This window comes from Megascapheus bottae, chromosome 7, assembly GCF_031878675.1.
Source record: "Megascapheus bottae isolate mThoBot1 chromosome 7, mThoBot2.hap1, whole genome shotgun sequence".
Taxonomy (NCBI): Eukaryota; Metazoa; Chordata; class Mammalia; order Rodentia; family Geomyidae; genus Megascapheus; species Megascapheus bottae.
Window position 1 is genome coordinate 11,326,298 of NC_143515.1, and position 13,714 is coordinate 11,340,011.

The window sequence follows — 13,714 nt, forward strand, 5'->3', positions numbered from 1 at the left end:
AGGCCACAAATCCACCTGACAACTGTGAGCAATCATGCTGGAGTTGATACCCTCCTACCAGCTTTTTAGTCAATATTGCTAGTTGTGGAGAAGGTAAGTATACCTGAAAATTCGCATGCTGGGCCTGCTAGTTTTTGCACCCACCACTTTCCAGTGATCTCTAATATTAAAAATCAATAGCGGACTGGGAGTATGGTCTAGTGGTAGAGTGCTTTCCTAGCTCGCACGAAGACCCGGGTTCAATTCCTCAGTATCACATACATATAAAATGCTAGAAGTGGCGCTCTGTGGTTCAAGTGGTAGAGCTCTAGCCTTGAGAAAGCCCAAGGACAGTACTCAAATCCTGAGTTCAAGCCCTGGATTGGCCAAAAAAAAAAAAAAAACAAAAAAAAAAACCACTCATCAGAATGCAATTTGTTGGGCAGGGAGGTCCATGAGACTCTTATCTTCACTTAGCCACCAAAAAATGCCAGAAGTGGAGTTACGGCTCAAGTAGTAAGAGTGATAGCCTTGAGGAGGAAAAGTTAGTATCAGGAACTGAGTTCAACCCCAGTACTAGCACAAAACAAAACAGGAAGAGATTACTATGACAGAAGGAATTACTACTTTGACAGAGTAATATACAAGTATGTTAAGGGAACACAGAGAAAATGGCTATTAAGAAGTACCTGATTTCTATTTATACTAAAATTGATTTAGGATCCATTCTCCATTACCAAAAAGCCATGAAAGACCCTTATTGGAGTACTTAACACATAATATTGCTTTTACTGGATGTCCACAGTCACAGCAAGTTTAGTACGTATAAAATAATCCTCTTGAATCCCTTATATGCACCTTTGCCCTCAGTTCTGCCTCCACTACATCCATTGTAGGTTTTCTCAAAGTAAAATACCATTATCATTTGGGTATACGCCCAAGATCAAAAAGTAAGGAGTTGGGGCCGGGAGTTTGGCCTAGTGGTAGAGTGCTTGCCTAGCATGCACCCGGGTTCAATTCCTTGGTACCACATACATAGAAAAAAGCTGGAAGTGGTGCTGAGGCTCAAGTGGTGGAGCTCTAGCCTTGAGAAAATCCAAGGAGTTATCTTCGATTTCTCTTTCCCTGACTCATATTTATTTTATTAACAGATCCTTGTTGGTTCCAGCTCCATAATATAACCTAAATCCATCCAGTTGTATATATTTTCATTACCACTTTCCTATCAAGACACCATTCTTTCCCACCTAGTTTACTGCAAGTTGCCTATTGGTCTTCCCGCTTCTTCTATTGCTCCCTACAAGGTCTTCCTTGCATTTTACCTATAGTGGCCCCTTTCTCAATCACCCTTTATAGACTATTTCCATTTATTACCACTTAATATTACATCATTTATTTGTTCACTTGTTTATCATTTGCCTACCCCTACTAGGAAATAAACTCTAAGATATTTGGGTTCTTTTCTGGTCATTAGGATATCTCACTAAAAAGTTACTCAATAAAAAGTATTTCATATTTATTCAATAATTAAATGATTAATTATTAAATATTTATTATTGAATAAATACCCAATAAAAATCTTCAAATGATAGGATTAGGGTAGAAACAAGGGTGAAGAAAACTAATGAATGAATGAAAATAATATAGACAATGTAAACCTCTTCTAAGAAGCATAATTGTAAAAGGAAGAAAAGTAAAATTAAAGCTGAGAAAGGTAAAACTTGTAGAAGGTATATTACAAGAGAGGGGGAAAAAAAGGGTTTCTGAGTTCTCATTCAGTCAAGAATTACTTTCAGCATAAAAAGAAAATCTCTGGAACCTCTTTTGAGGAAAATACAGGTTATATATCCTGTATCTGGATATCTGAAATCTGAAATGCTTTACAACTGAAGATTTTCTGAGTTATAAAAGATGTTACAAATGGGAAATTCCACATCTGACCTCATCTGAGGAACTGCTGTCAAAACCCATAAACAACAAAATGTATAAAATTACCTTCAGAATTTTCTGTTTCTATTTGGATTCTATCACTAAGATATCTCATGCAAAATTTCAAAACCTGCTATCTGAAACATTTCTCATTTAGTATGCTGGATAAATGATAATCCACACACCCAATATTTTACAGTGCCTCTGAGGTGTTTACAGGTAAAGCTCTGAAGTACAGAAATAGTTCCTAAGACATGTGTTAGTGCTAATTAATGGAGAAAGCAAAGTAGGTCATGTAAGAAAAGCCAAGTAAAAAGAGTACACAGTCCTCTGGGATAGCAGTGAGAAAAGAAAGGACAGGTAAAATTTTGGTGACTTCCTGTCTAAGATTCTAATTTTTCAATAAAGTAAAACTGGTCCAGGACCGTGCCCTGTGGTAGTGAGCTCACCTAGCATGCATGAAGATCTGGGTTTGATTACCGGGAACCACGTACACAGAAAAAGTCGTAAGTGGCGCTGTGGCTCAAGTGGCAGAGTGCTAGCCTTGAGTAAAAAGTGTTCAAGGACAGTGCCCAAGCCCTGAGTTCAAGTCCCAGGGCTGGCAAAAAAAAAAAAAAGGTTAAGACTGTAAATCAGGAGCAAGTTAGGCTAGTGACTTATACCTATAACCCTACTCAGGAGGTTGGGATCTGAGAATTGAGGTTTGAAGCTAGCCTGACCTACAAATACAAGAGACTCTCCAACTACCAAAACAAAAGCTGGGAATGGAGGGCTGACTCATCTGGTAGAGTGCCAGCCATGAACAAAACACCCAGCAAGAGCAGGAGGCCATCCATTCAAGCCTGTGAGACATGCACATGAGCACATGCAGGCACAGGCAGGCATGCACACAAGTATGCACACATGCACACACATGCACTCACACGCACACATGGCATATTAAAAGGTATTACCAGTGTAAGAAAAATAGCAAGGCATATAGCATGTGCTCTACAAATGTCTACTGAAAATATTGGCATATTTTATATGCAGTTTGGAAATCTTGTTCCACAGAATCTCACCTAGCTTTTTTTTTCTTTTTCATTTTCTTTTTTTTTAATGCAGAATAGAGCTTTATTGGTGGTATTGATTTCTTCAGTATTTATTATTTTAATGGAATCATTATTTATTTTAATGGAATTAGGAAATGAATGAGAAATGACATTTTCTGGGACTTCTAAACATATTAATCTGACATTTTATAGGGAGAAAAATCAAACCAAAATGGATCAAAATCCTTCACATGGAATCTCAAACTATTAATGTCATAGAATAAAGTAAGACCTTTGGGTCATTTGAAAATCTTTGTAACCTCTGATTTGACTTTGGTTTCTTAGATCTAGCATAGCAACACAACACAAAATGGACATATACAACAACTTGAAAACTGTTACGCTTCAAAGGACACTATCATTCTTTTTCTTTTTCTTTTATTTATAGTCTTCAAGCTAGCTACTAGTGGCTCAAGCCTGTAATCCTATCTATTCAAAAGGCTGAGATGGGGCTGGGAATGTGGCGTAGTGGTACAGTGCTTATCTAGCATGCATGAAACCCTGGGTTACATTCCTCAGTACCACAGAAAAAGCTGGAAGTGGCTCAAGGGGTAGAGAACTAGATTGAGCACAGGGAGGCTCAGAGACAGAGATCAGGCCTGAGTTCAAGCCCCAGAACCAGCAAAAAAAAAAAAAAGGAGGAGGAGTTTAGCCTAGAGGTAGAGTACTTGCCTAGCATGCATGGAAACCCAGGTTCGATCCCTCAGTACTACATACATAGAAAAAGCCGGAAGTGGTGCTGTGACTCAAATGGTAGAGCTCTTGCCCTGAGAAAGCCCAAGGACAGTGCTTAGGCCCTGAGCTAAAAGCCCAGGGCTGGCAAAAAAAAAAAAAAAAGGAGCAGGAGAAGGAAGCAGCAGCAGCAGCAGCAGCTGATGTATGAAGATAGCAATTCAAAACCAGCACAAGCAGGAAAGTCTATGAATTTAGACTCCAGTCTCCAATTAACCACCAAAATGCTAGAAGTAGAGCTGTGGCTTAAGTAGCAGAATTGTAGAACACCAGCCTACTGCAGCTAAAAGACAACTTCTAGGCTGAATTCAAGCCTAGCCCTTGTCCTAGCACTACCACATGCATGCATGCACACATACGAACAAAACACACACAAACAAAACAAATTGTCTTCAAAAGTTCAGATTTTAAGACTTTTGAAATAGGGACAACCTCACTATCAAAAGGTTATGGAACATCATACAAAAGTTTATAGCCAGGTACCAGTGTCCCATTGCCTATTAGTCTAGCTACTCAGGAGGCTGAGATCTGAAGGTCAAGGTTTGAAGTCAGCCTGAGCAAGAAAGTCAGGGAGACTCTTATCTCCAATAAACTTCTCAGAAAAGTGGCTTTGCAGCAGAGTGCAAGGCTTGAGCACAAAGAGGCTCAGGGACAGTGTGCAGACCCTGAGTTTAAGCCCAAGGACTGGGGTGGGGATTGGGGGAATATAAATAGCTGGGTGCTGGAGGCTAATGCCTATAAATCCTAGCTACTCAGGAAGCTGAGATCTTAGAAAAGTGGTTTAAGTCAACCCAAGCAAGAAAATTCTTAAGATGCTTATCTCCAATTAGACACCAAAAAGCCAGATGTGGAACTACAGGTTAAGTGGTAGTGTTAGCCTTGAGCATAAAAGCTCAGGGTCATCACCTAAGCCCTGAAGTTCATGCTCCAAGATGGGGACACACAAAGAGTTTATGAATAATTTTGAAATTCTTGTATTTATAACACAAATAAGAGAATAAATGTTGTGAAGTTCAAATCAAACAAAATAGTAAAGCCACAGTTTGGCTTAATAGAACTCATCCAATCATTCCATTCAAACTCCAAACGCTGATTTCTACAATCTCCTTTATAGTGTAAAGAAACTTGTCTCTCCAATGCAGCATGAAATCATGCCCTAATGAAAGAGCAGTGTTTATCAAGAAACACTTGCAAATATAAGAAAGGGAGAGATGTTTCCACGAAGCTCCTAAACTAAAAGGATTTAGTAATATAAGAGTGATGCTAAAAGCAAAACTAAGACAAAAAGAACCAACTTCTTCACTTCAAAAGATTCAAAATGTACAAGAATGTTCACAGCAATGTTGCTCATTACTGTCCCTTACTGTCCGGTAACAGTACAATAAGTTGTGTGGACCCTTACAATGGAGAACTAACCAGCCAATTTCAAGTAATAACAAGGACAACTCTAAGCTGGGTGCTGGTGGCCCACACCTGTATCTCAGCTACCTGGAGGGCTGAGATCAGCAGGACTGAGGTGCAAGGCAAGCCCAGGGCAGAAAGAGCTGCTCCTCAACTATGGGACGGACCAGTGGGGCACATCTTTATCTAGCTACCTTGGGAAGCTTCAAATAGGCAGATGGTTGCTCAGACATAAGCCAGACAGGAGGGTTGACTCTACATCAAACATAAGCCATACAAAAAATAAAGAGCTGGAGGTGTAGCTTGGGAGGATACCTGCCTACCAATAAAAATGCTCTGAGTTAGTCCCCAATAATGCAAAAAAAAATAATGTAAAAGATTAATCTTCAAAACACTACGTTAAGAAATAACATGCAGATAGATGGGTTCCAGTGGCTAACGCCTGTAATCCTAACTACTCAGGAGACTGAGATCTGAGGACCAGGTTCAAAGACAGCCCAGCCAGGAACTTGTGAGAGACTTTTATCTCCAATTAACTACCAAGAAACCAGAAATGAAGCCTTGTCTCAAAGTGGTAGAATGCTAACTTTGAGCACAAAAGCTCAGGTGCAGCACACAAAAAATGAAGCTACTTGCTATAGAATATACAATTTCACTTACATAAAGTTACAAAGCAAGAAAAACTATGAAGTATGTGTTCAGATAGCAAGATGGAGAAGTTAGTAATCTTCAGAAAGAAACTATGAAGTATGAATCTAAATGAAATGTTTGGGGGAACTGTTGCTATTAGACAATACGACAGTATAGGGTTTTGAGTAAACATTTCACTAAGGCAATAATCTTCCTACTTCCCAACAAATAAGACTGACAGGACTGAGTCTATTGCTCAATCGAAATACAAGCAAGTGTTAGTTTTACCCTGGAAACAGTTGAATGCAACAGCTTCCCTTCATGCTATTTATTCTATTTCCTTCAAACTGATCGTGTGGTCTATTTATTTCTTCACAAGTAAACAACTTCGTGATGCTGGAAACCAGTATAGGAAACTTAAAACAAAAAATATTCTGGGACGGGCCAGGAGCTTGGCCTAGAGGTAGAGTGTTTGCCTAGCATGCACGAAAACCCAGGTTCAATTTCTAGGTACCACATACATATAAGAAAAGCCGGAAGTGGTGCTGAGGCTCAAGTGGTAGAGCTCTAGCCTTGAGAAAGTGCAAGGACAGTGCTCAGGCCCTGAGCTCAAGCCCAGGACTGGAAAAAATGAAAAAAATATACTGGGACTGGGGTGATAGAAGGAAAACATTGGAACACTGTCATCTATGCAAACTGTTCCTCAAAGCATCCTGACTCGGGAATGGGGATATCGACATCGATCGGTTGACCTATCATTCATGTATCCACATGTTTACATACATGCATATAAGATACATACAGATACAAATATACACCCATAGGCGTTTTAGTCCACAGCTACACCACCACAAACTTGAGACTTCAGTGGCTTTCCAGACAAAAGCCAGCGTCCCCTGCCTTTCTCGTGTACAATACTGAAATTATGAGAATCTCTTGCAAATGCCTACATGAGTTCAGCACGACGTGGCTCAGAAGGGAGCCAGCGGGCTGAACGCGCAAATCTCAGGTTCCAAACTCCTCAGCTCCACTCCGAAGAGTCTCCAAGCAGAGCGGAGTCCCAACCCCGGAGAGCGAAGCGGTCACCATAGGAACTAGGCTTAATCCTGAACCCTCGAGAAACGCAACACGGGGACAAGAGAAGAAAATGTGCTCCCGGGAGTCTTTCCCGGGTCCGCCGCAGGGCTCACTCCCCGCTCCCAGCAGCGGTCCGGCGGGGACACCCCAGCCGGGGCGCCCCTCAGACCCCACTCCTCCCGGCTCCACGCTCCCTCCTGCCGCCGCCTCCGCGCCCACACGTAGCTTCTCCCCACCCCGGCGCGCCCACTCGACTTCTACCTGGAGCTCCCGGGCCCTCCCCGGGCTTTCGGGCCCACCATCCACCCCCGAGCTCATCCCCGCGACTGTCAGGCTGCGGTCTCCGCTGGAGACCCAGGTCCCACCCCTTCTCCATCCTCCGCCCCTTTCTCCTCCCTCCCCACCCCCAAGATGACCTGGCTCAGGCCCAGCGGAGGCGGAGTAGAGGCGGGGCCCGGCGGGAAGGAGGCGGGGGGCGGTTAGCGCCGGCAGTCTCGCCGTCGGCCCCGCCCTCACGCTCTGTACCTGAGGGGGGCTCTTCTTCCACTTCCCCGGCGCCTTCGCTCCACTTCCGTCCGGCGCGCCCCCGGGTCCCGTGCGCACGCGTACCTGGCTCGACTCGCACTCTCGCGGGCACTACAAGCCGTGCGCGCGCACCCAAGCACGTAGCGACTCGAAGCCCCACCCACCAGCCTCTTTTGGGACTAGGAGAGGCCTTTTCCTGGCCCATCGGCGCCGCGCAGGCGCAAGCCCACGCAGCGTCTAGACGCGCGTCCCCAGCGTCCCGTCTCCTAGTAACCATCCGCACGCTCACTTCCCCTCGCCTGACCTCCGCGGCACCCTCGGAACGCGCTTGCGCAGGGCTGTTAACCCGCGCGCCTCGGCCCGGCTGCTCTGGAACCCTTACTGTTTGGAGTCGGTGGTCTTGTGCCACTTCCCCAGGGGTCTCGGATCGTTCTGGACCCACGTTCAGTGAAACGGTCGCTCCCCGGCGCTGGTCTTGGGAGCAGTTCCTGCTTCACCCGGGAAATGTTTTGAAGGGGTGTATCAGGTCGGGCACCCCATCTCCTGCCGCTGCCTCCCGGGGGAGAACCCACCTTTCCTGGTGAGCCTGGGCAGCCTCCGAGCCTGGGGGACCCGTGGACCCCACGGCCCCGGTCAGCCCCGCACGGTCCATCCACCCGCGCTGGAATCGCCAAGTAGCAGAACCAGCAATGAAAGGCCAGATTCCTGGCCGCCTTTCCATCTCCCAGTCACTCCTCCCCCCCTCCTCCAGGTCCCCCGTCCAGGATAGATAGCCCGAATGTCTAATAGGGTATCGATTTCTATTATTATTATTGTTATTGTTATTATTATTATTATTATTTTCTGGTCCTGGGGCTTGAGGTCAGGGCCTAGGCCCTGTCCCTGCGACCCTTCGTGCTCACTGCTAGCATTTGAGCTGCTGGGCTTCTTCCGGCCTTTTCTGAGTAGTTTATTGGAGCTGAAGCATCTCGCAGACTTACCCTCCTGGGCTGGCTTTGAACCAGGATCCTCAGATCTCTGCCTCTTGGATAGATAGGATTACAGGCAAGCCACGGGCGCCAAGCTCCTCTTTTTTTTTTTTTTCTCAATTAGAAGCCTTCAGTCTGGGAGCATTGACTTCACTTAAAGGTTGTATTGTTTCTAGTCACCCAACTGCCTTAAAACTTTTGCCCCTTTGAAGATACTTGAAAAACACACAAAAAAAAACACTTCCCATCCGTTTTTTATTTTAATACCGATGCGACCTTGAATGTTGAAACACTTTTATTTCACATCTTGCCTTTCCTTTGCGGCTTTTTCTTAGATTTTGAAAATATGCTCGTGAGTCTATAATATTTCATGTATTTCCCCATACCTTTTCTGTTACCTTGCTGTTGGAATTGTATTTAAATTTTTATGGGGTTGGAGGCGTGGCACAGCCAATAAGAGAAAGCATCAGATACGGAGTTCAAGTCCTGGTCTTGGGGGGGGAATATGACATTGTGATGGGTTATCTTGTGACAGTTGGCCACAAGTTTGATTTTCTTTTTTTCTCTTTGTCCATCGTGGGGCTTGAACTCCGGGCCTTCAGCTCAAGGTTTCTGCTCTATCACTTGAGCCACAACCCCACTTCCAGTTTTCTGGTGGTTAATTGGAGATAAGAATATCACAGACTTTAATGGCAGGGCTGGCTTTGAACTTCAATCCTCAGATCTCAGTCTCCTGGATAGGTAGGATTGTAAGTGTGAGCCACTGCTCCCGGCTTAAAGTAAGTTTTTTTAATTATATTTTTTTAATTACCAAAAGTGCAGAAATTATCTTTTAGGTAGAAATAAATGAGCACTGCATCCTCTGTCAGTCGTTTTGGAGTTCAGCATGAAGAAGAAATATTTCTTGATGTTTAACATGTATATCTAGTTAAATAACCAGTTTCTGAACTATAATGATGACTTTAATCTTCCTGTTTTTCCCTCCCAAAGGTGACACTGATAGTTTTTTTTGTTTTTTTGTTTTTTGTTTTATAGCAGTCCTCTGTTTATCTGGACACAGTGTAAGCCTGTGCATTTCAAAAACTAAGGTCACATTTGAGGAGAGTATCAGTTCCTGTTTTTTCATAGGTGAGTACTGATTTTTTCATACAGTCTTAGAAATAAATGACTTTATGCTAAAACAGATTTTGTTGGAAAAATACACTGAAAGTTAAGTGCCTTGATTATCCAGCCTCTAAATTTGTTTCTTAAGGTATTTATGTCATAATATAGTATCATACATCGTATTTTTAAATTTTCATTTGCCATAAACTTTGCAAACATAACTAAACACTAGAAAATTAAGTTGAGTATCCCTTTTTCTACTTTTTTAAAGAACTCAGAAAAGCAAGTACATTTCCTCTGAAATAAAATTATATCTAATCGATTAAGTAAGTAATGAAGAAGCATGGACTCTCAAGGCCCAACCTGAAGTGTTAGCCAAAATAGGGGCCGTGAGTTTGGCCTAGTGGTAGAGTTCTTGCCTAGCATGCACTCAGACCCAGGTTCAATTCCTTGGAACTATTACATAGAAAAAAGCCAGAAGTGGTGCTGTGGCTCAAGTGGTAGAGCTCTAACTTTGAGAAAGCCCAAGGTCCAGGACTGGCCAAAAAAAAAAAAAAAAGTTATGTAAAATAGTGTAGTATCCACTATCCTCTTAGGACATGAAGATTATTTTGAATTTACAAAGAAGAATGTGCTAACTTTAAAACTAACATTTTTGGGCTTGCAGTATGCTAGGTACGAGAGCTAAGGATTTAGGATTTGGTGATCTCCACCAAAGAGAAACAAACAAAAAACATTTAGTTGAAAGAGTAAGGATAAAGAGAAAGATTGTTCATAGAGAAAATGGGAAGCACTTCCTTTAGGAAAAGAATAAGTAAAGTTTAAGTATTTATGTATACTATGTAAGATGATACTGAAGAGTCCTTGAAAGGAACATAAAACCAGAGAGATTCTTTTTGTAAAAAGAGACCTTAATAAACCTTGCAAACCCTCCCACAAAGAAAATGTAATACTTGAAAAAAGGAAGGCAGTTATACTTTATATTTTTAGTACCACTATAATGTTTCCTTTAAACCAACATTCTGTAAAGTTGTTGAAATTCCTTTTGTATCCACATGTTTACTTATACCTTTTATTTCAGTAATCAAATTGAAGAAACTTTTCCACTGTTTAAAAAGATATCTTCAGACGACTTTGATATTTGTTCAGCTGTCCCAATGGGATTTTGGCTTAGTAAATCTGCTAGTCAGATATCTGCTATACAAATAAATTCAAAAGTGGATGATCACTTAATGAGAGTGACTGAGCAAAGCAGGCTGGAACCCGTGACTCGGTTATTTCAAAACACCAATAAAATAAGATTTGAAGACAGAAATCAAGAAAACTTCACAAGAATTGAAGGGACTGGCACAGATTGCTTTTCAGAGAAAGCTTTGGGTCCAGTAATATATGTTAAAGAAAGTGATGGAATAGAAATGACTGATGTGGAATGAAGTTATTTGTATGTATTACCAAAGAAACAAAAATTTTCTTTTGATTAAGAGGAGGTTTGGAGAAACAAAATGAATTCATGAGTCATCTTAGACTACATTTTTGATAGTCTATATCCAAAAGCAGTTGCTTCAGGGAAAAAAAGACTTTCCAAAATGTAAAACATGTTTCTCTAGGATTATATTCTATTCTTGGTAAAAACAAACAAACCAGAGATTGTTGGGCTTTTTTAAATGTTGAATGGCACCAAAACATCTAATTTCTTTAAAAAGTAATTTAAAAATGCCCATACAATTTGACATGAATATTTCACACTATTTCTGGTATACTACTTTTGTGTGTTGCATTGACAGCTTGGAATTTTTTGCTTTAAGATACTGTATCCTTGTACATTTTACATTTTTATAGCATAAAAGATCACTACAGATAATCTGAAAAAAAATACAGATAAAACTTGTATGTCCTCAGGAACATGCCTCATTTTAAACCTCTTATTCTCCATGTTGAGTCTATTTCTGAATTAGGAAATATTAGCTCTTTCTACTATTTTATACAAACTTAAAGAAACAAACAAAAACTGTGAAAAAATTCTTGTTCTGTGCCAGGGTTTGAAATATCTGGTAGTTTGAAACATCAGTATTATCCTACATATTGTCAGATGAAATTAAAACTATTCTGTATACAGACTATCGGTATTCTGTATGTTGCTTTTAGGGTTTTTGTTTGGGGGTGGGCAGGAATGCTGGGGATTGAATCTTGGGCCTGAACATCCTGTGCACATACTTTGCCACAAGCTACAGTCACCCTGCATATCCTATGAATGTTTTGATGTGTTCCTATAATCTAAGATATAGTTACTGTTACTACTACCCAATTGCCCAATCTCTTTAATACTTAAAAAAAAAAGGAGGCCAGGAGCATTTCATAGTGGTGGTTTGCTTACCTAGCATGCACAAAGCCCTGGGTTCGATTGCTCTGTACCACATATACAGATAAAAGCTAGAAGTGATGCTGTGGCTCAAGTGGTAAGAATGCTAACCTTGAGAAAGCTCACAGACCTTGCCAAGATGCTGAGTTCAAACCTCAGGCCTGGCAAAAACAGAACAAGGGGGAAAAAAAGGAAAATGCATCTTTGAGTAAAAAACAATTTTATAAATCAGAAAAATATTAAATGTAATTGTAGAGAATAGTGAGCTTAAAGTTAAAAAATGTTAAATGGAACATAATCCCAAAAGAAACAATTAAAAAATTCTTTACAGAAGGTAATTCTTCTGGAATGAAAAAAAATATATAGGCTAGGAGGGTAGCCTAGTGGTAGAGTACTTGCCTAGCATGCACAAAGCCCTGGGATAGGTTCCTTGGTACTACATAATACAGAAAAAGCTGGAAGTGGTGCTGTGGCTTAAGTGGTAGAGTGCTTGCCTTGAGAAAGCACAAGGACAGTGCCCACAGCCCTGAGTTCAAGCCCCAGGACTGAAGTCATTCGTTCTTCACCTAGCCTAGTAGTATGCTTGTTGCTGAAGATATGTCAGTGAGTAATTCCAGAGCCTTCACAGTGCTGTCTGCCAAGACAGAACATTGAGTATATAAGATATAAACTGTGGTGCACTATGAAGAAAAAAAATTATTCAAAGAAATGAAACAGGAGGCATAACACAAAAATGTTTGTAGTTATCCAAAAGCAGGTAACTTTTGCAGTCTTATAATTGTCCTGGTAGAGGAGGAGGAGGAGGAGGAGGAAGAAGGCGGGGCCATCCAGGGGATGGAAATGATCTAATCGGGTAAAGCTTGGTCCATTAGCCTATCCTTAACTTTAGGCTTTCTTTGTTGTTTTGGGTATAAGAATGTGGCTGAAATGCCTGACCTGAGCTGCTCCAGTATCTGGTCAGCATCTCTGCTACAGTATGAATAACAGCCATCTAGGCCAGCCCAGTTTAATCAACCCTTGCTGAATGATGGCATAGAATAAGCCTTGTTGAAACCAACAGAGGAATCACTAACTTGCCCATTAAATTGTTAGGGCTAATAAGTCACTGTTTTAAGTACTAATGTTTGAAACAGCTCATTACAATAGCCAGGAGAAACTATTACCTTGCTCCTTGACTATTGGAAGAATCTTTCATCAGGCTGAGACTTTTCTTGTCAAGCGCAGTTATTCCCGAGTATAATCACTATTTTCAGTGATCTTACTATAAATATAACAGTGTCTCTTCTTTGAATCCACTTTCAAAGCTGACCTGAAATCCCTCATCTTCTGAGTTACCTGCCAACTGAACTATATGAAAAAGAGATCTGTGAAGACCCAGCAGTATAAAAAGTACTGTACTTGCTGATACCCTGACTGTTCTGGGCTTCTGGAGACTCCCTTACTAAACTCCATAAAATGATCCCCGACACCTGGCACTTTGGTCTCTGCTACTTTTACACCTGGGTGTCCTTTACTTAAGTCAGGGGAACTCACAGATGCACTAGGGCTTTGTGTTTGCAGCCAGGCCTTGAATCTGGATCACCTTTGTTTTTTTTTTTTTTTTCTTCCCAGTCCTGGGGCTTGAACTCAGGGCCTGGGCATTGTCCTTGGCCACTTTTTTTGCTCAAGGTTAGCGCTCTGCCATTTGAGCCATAGCACCACTTCTGGCTTTTCCTGTATATATGGTACCTACTGAGGAATCGAACCCGGGGCTTCGTACATGCTAGGCGAGCACTCTACCACTAGGCTATGCTCGCGACCCTGGGTCTTCTTGTAAGACCCTTGAGAAACCAACCGGGGGCGGGAGGCAGGGAGGCGGGGCGTGCTAGCAGCGAGGCCACGCCCCCGCCTGTCGTGAGTGGTGAGTCCGACGGTGGCCC

The 13,714-nt window shown here is 41.9% G+C and overlaps 2 protein-coding genes across 3 annotated transcripts in view; one reads left to right on the forward strand and one right to left on the reverse strand.

Annotated features, from left to right (window-relative positions):
- Positions 1-7,465, reverse strand: part of Tsga10 (testis specific 10) — a 116,672-nt gene extending 109,207 nt beyond the window's left edge. Inside the window, exon 1 of the mRNA XM_090336490.1 lies at positions 7,365-7,465. The gene's annotated coding sequence lies outside the window, so the exon portion shown is untranslated. The remainder of the gene's footprint in view (positions 1-7,364) is intronic.
- Positions 7,466-7,705: 240 nt separating this feature from the next.
- Positions 7,706-11,553, forward strand: C7H2orf15 (chromosome 7 C2orf15 homolog). 2 transcript variants are annotated; one of them, XM_090336107.1, is made up of 3 exons: positions 7,706-7,944; positions 9,368-9,460; positions 10,518-11,553. In XM_090336107.1, the coding sequence occupies exon 3, from the start codon at positions 10,594-10,596 to the stop codon at positions 10,867-10,869; it is 276 nt and encodes a 91-aa protein (XP_090192233.1). In that variant the 5' UTR covers positions 7,706-7,944; positions 9,368-9,460; positions 10,518-10,593; the 3' UTR covers positions 10,870-11,553. The 2 variants fall into 2 exon arrangements, with proteins under 2 accessions (XP_090192233.1, XP_090192234.1); XM_090336108.1 differs by having other exon boundaries at positions 7,706-7,890.
- The last annotated feature ends 2,161 nt before the right edge of the window (positions 11,554-13,714 follow it).

Coding starts and splice junctions, on each gene's coding strand:
- C7H2orf15 (XM_090336107.1), top strand. CDS start 10,594: ATGGGATTTTGGCTTAGTAAATCTGCTAGTCAGATATCTGCTATACAA.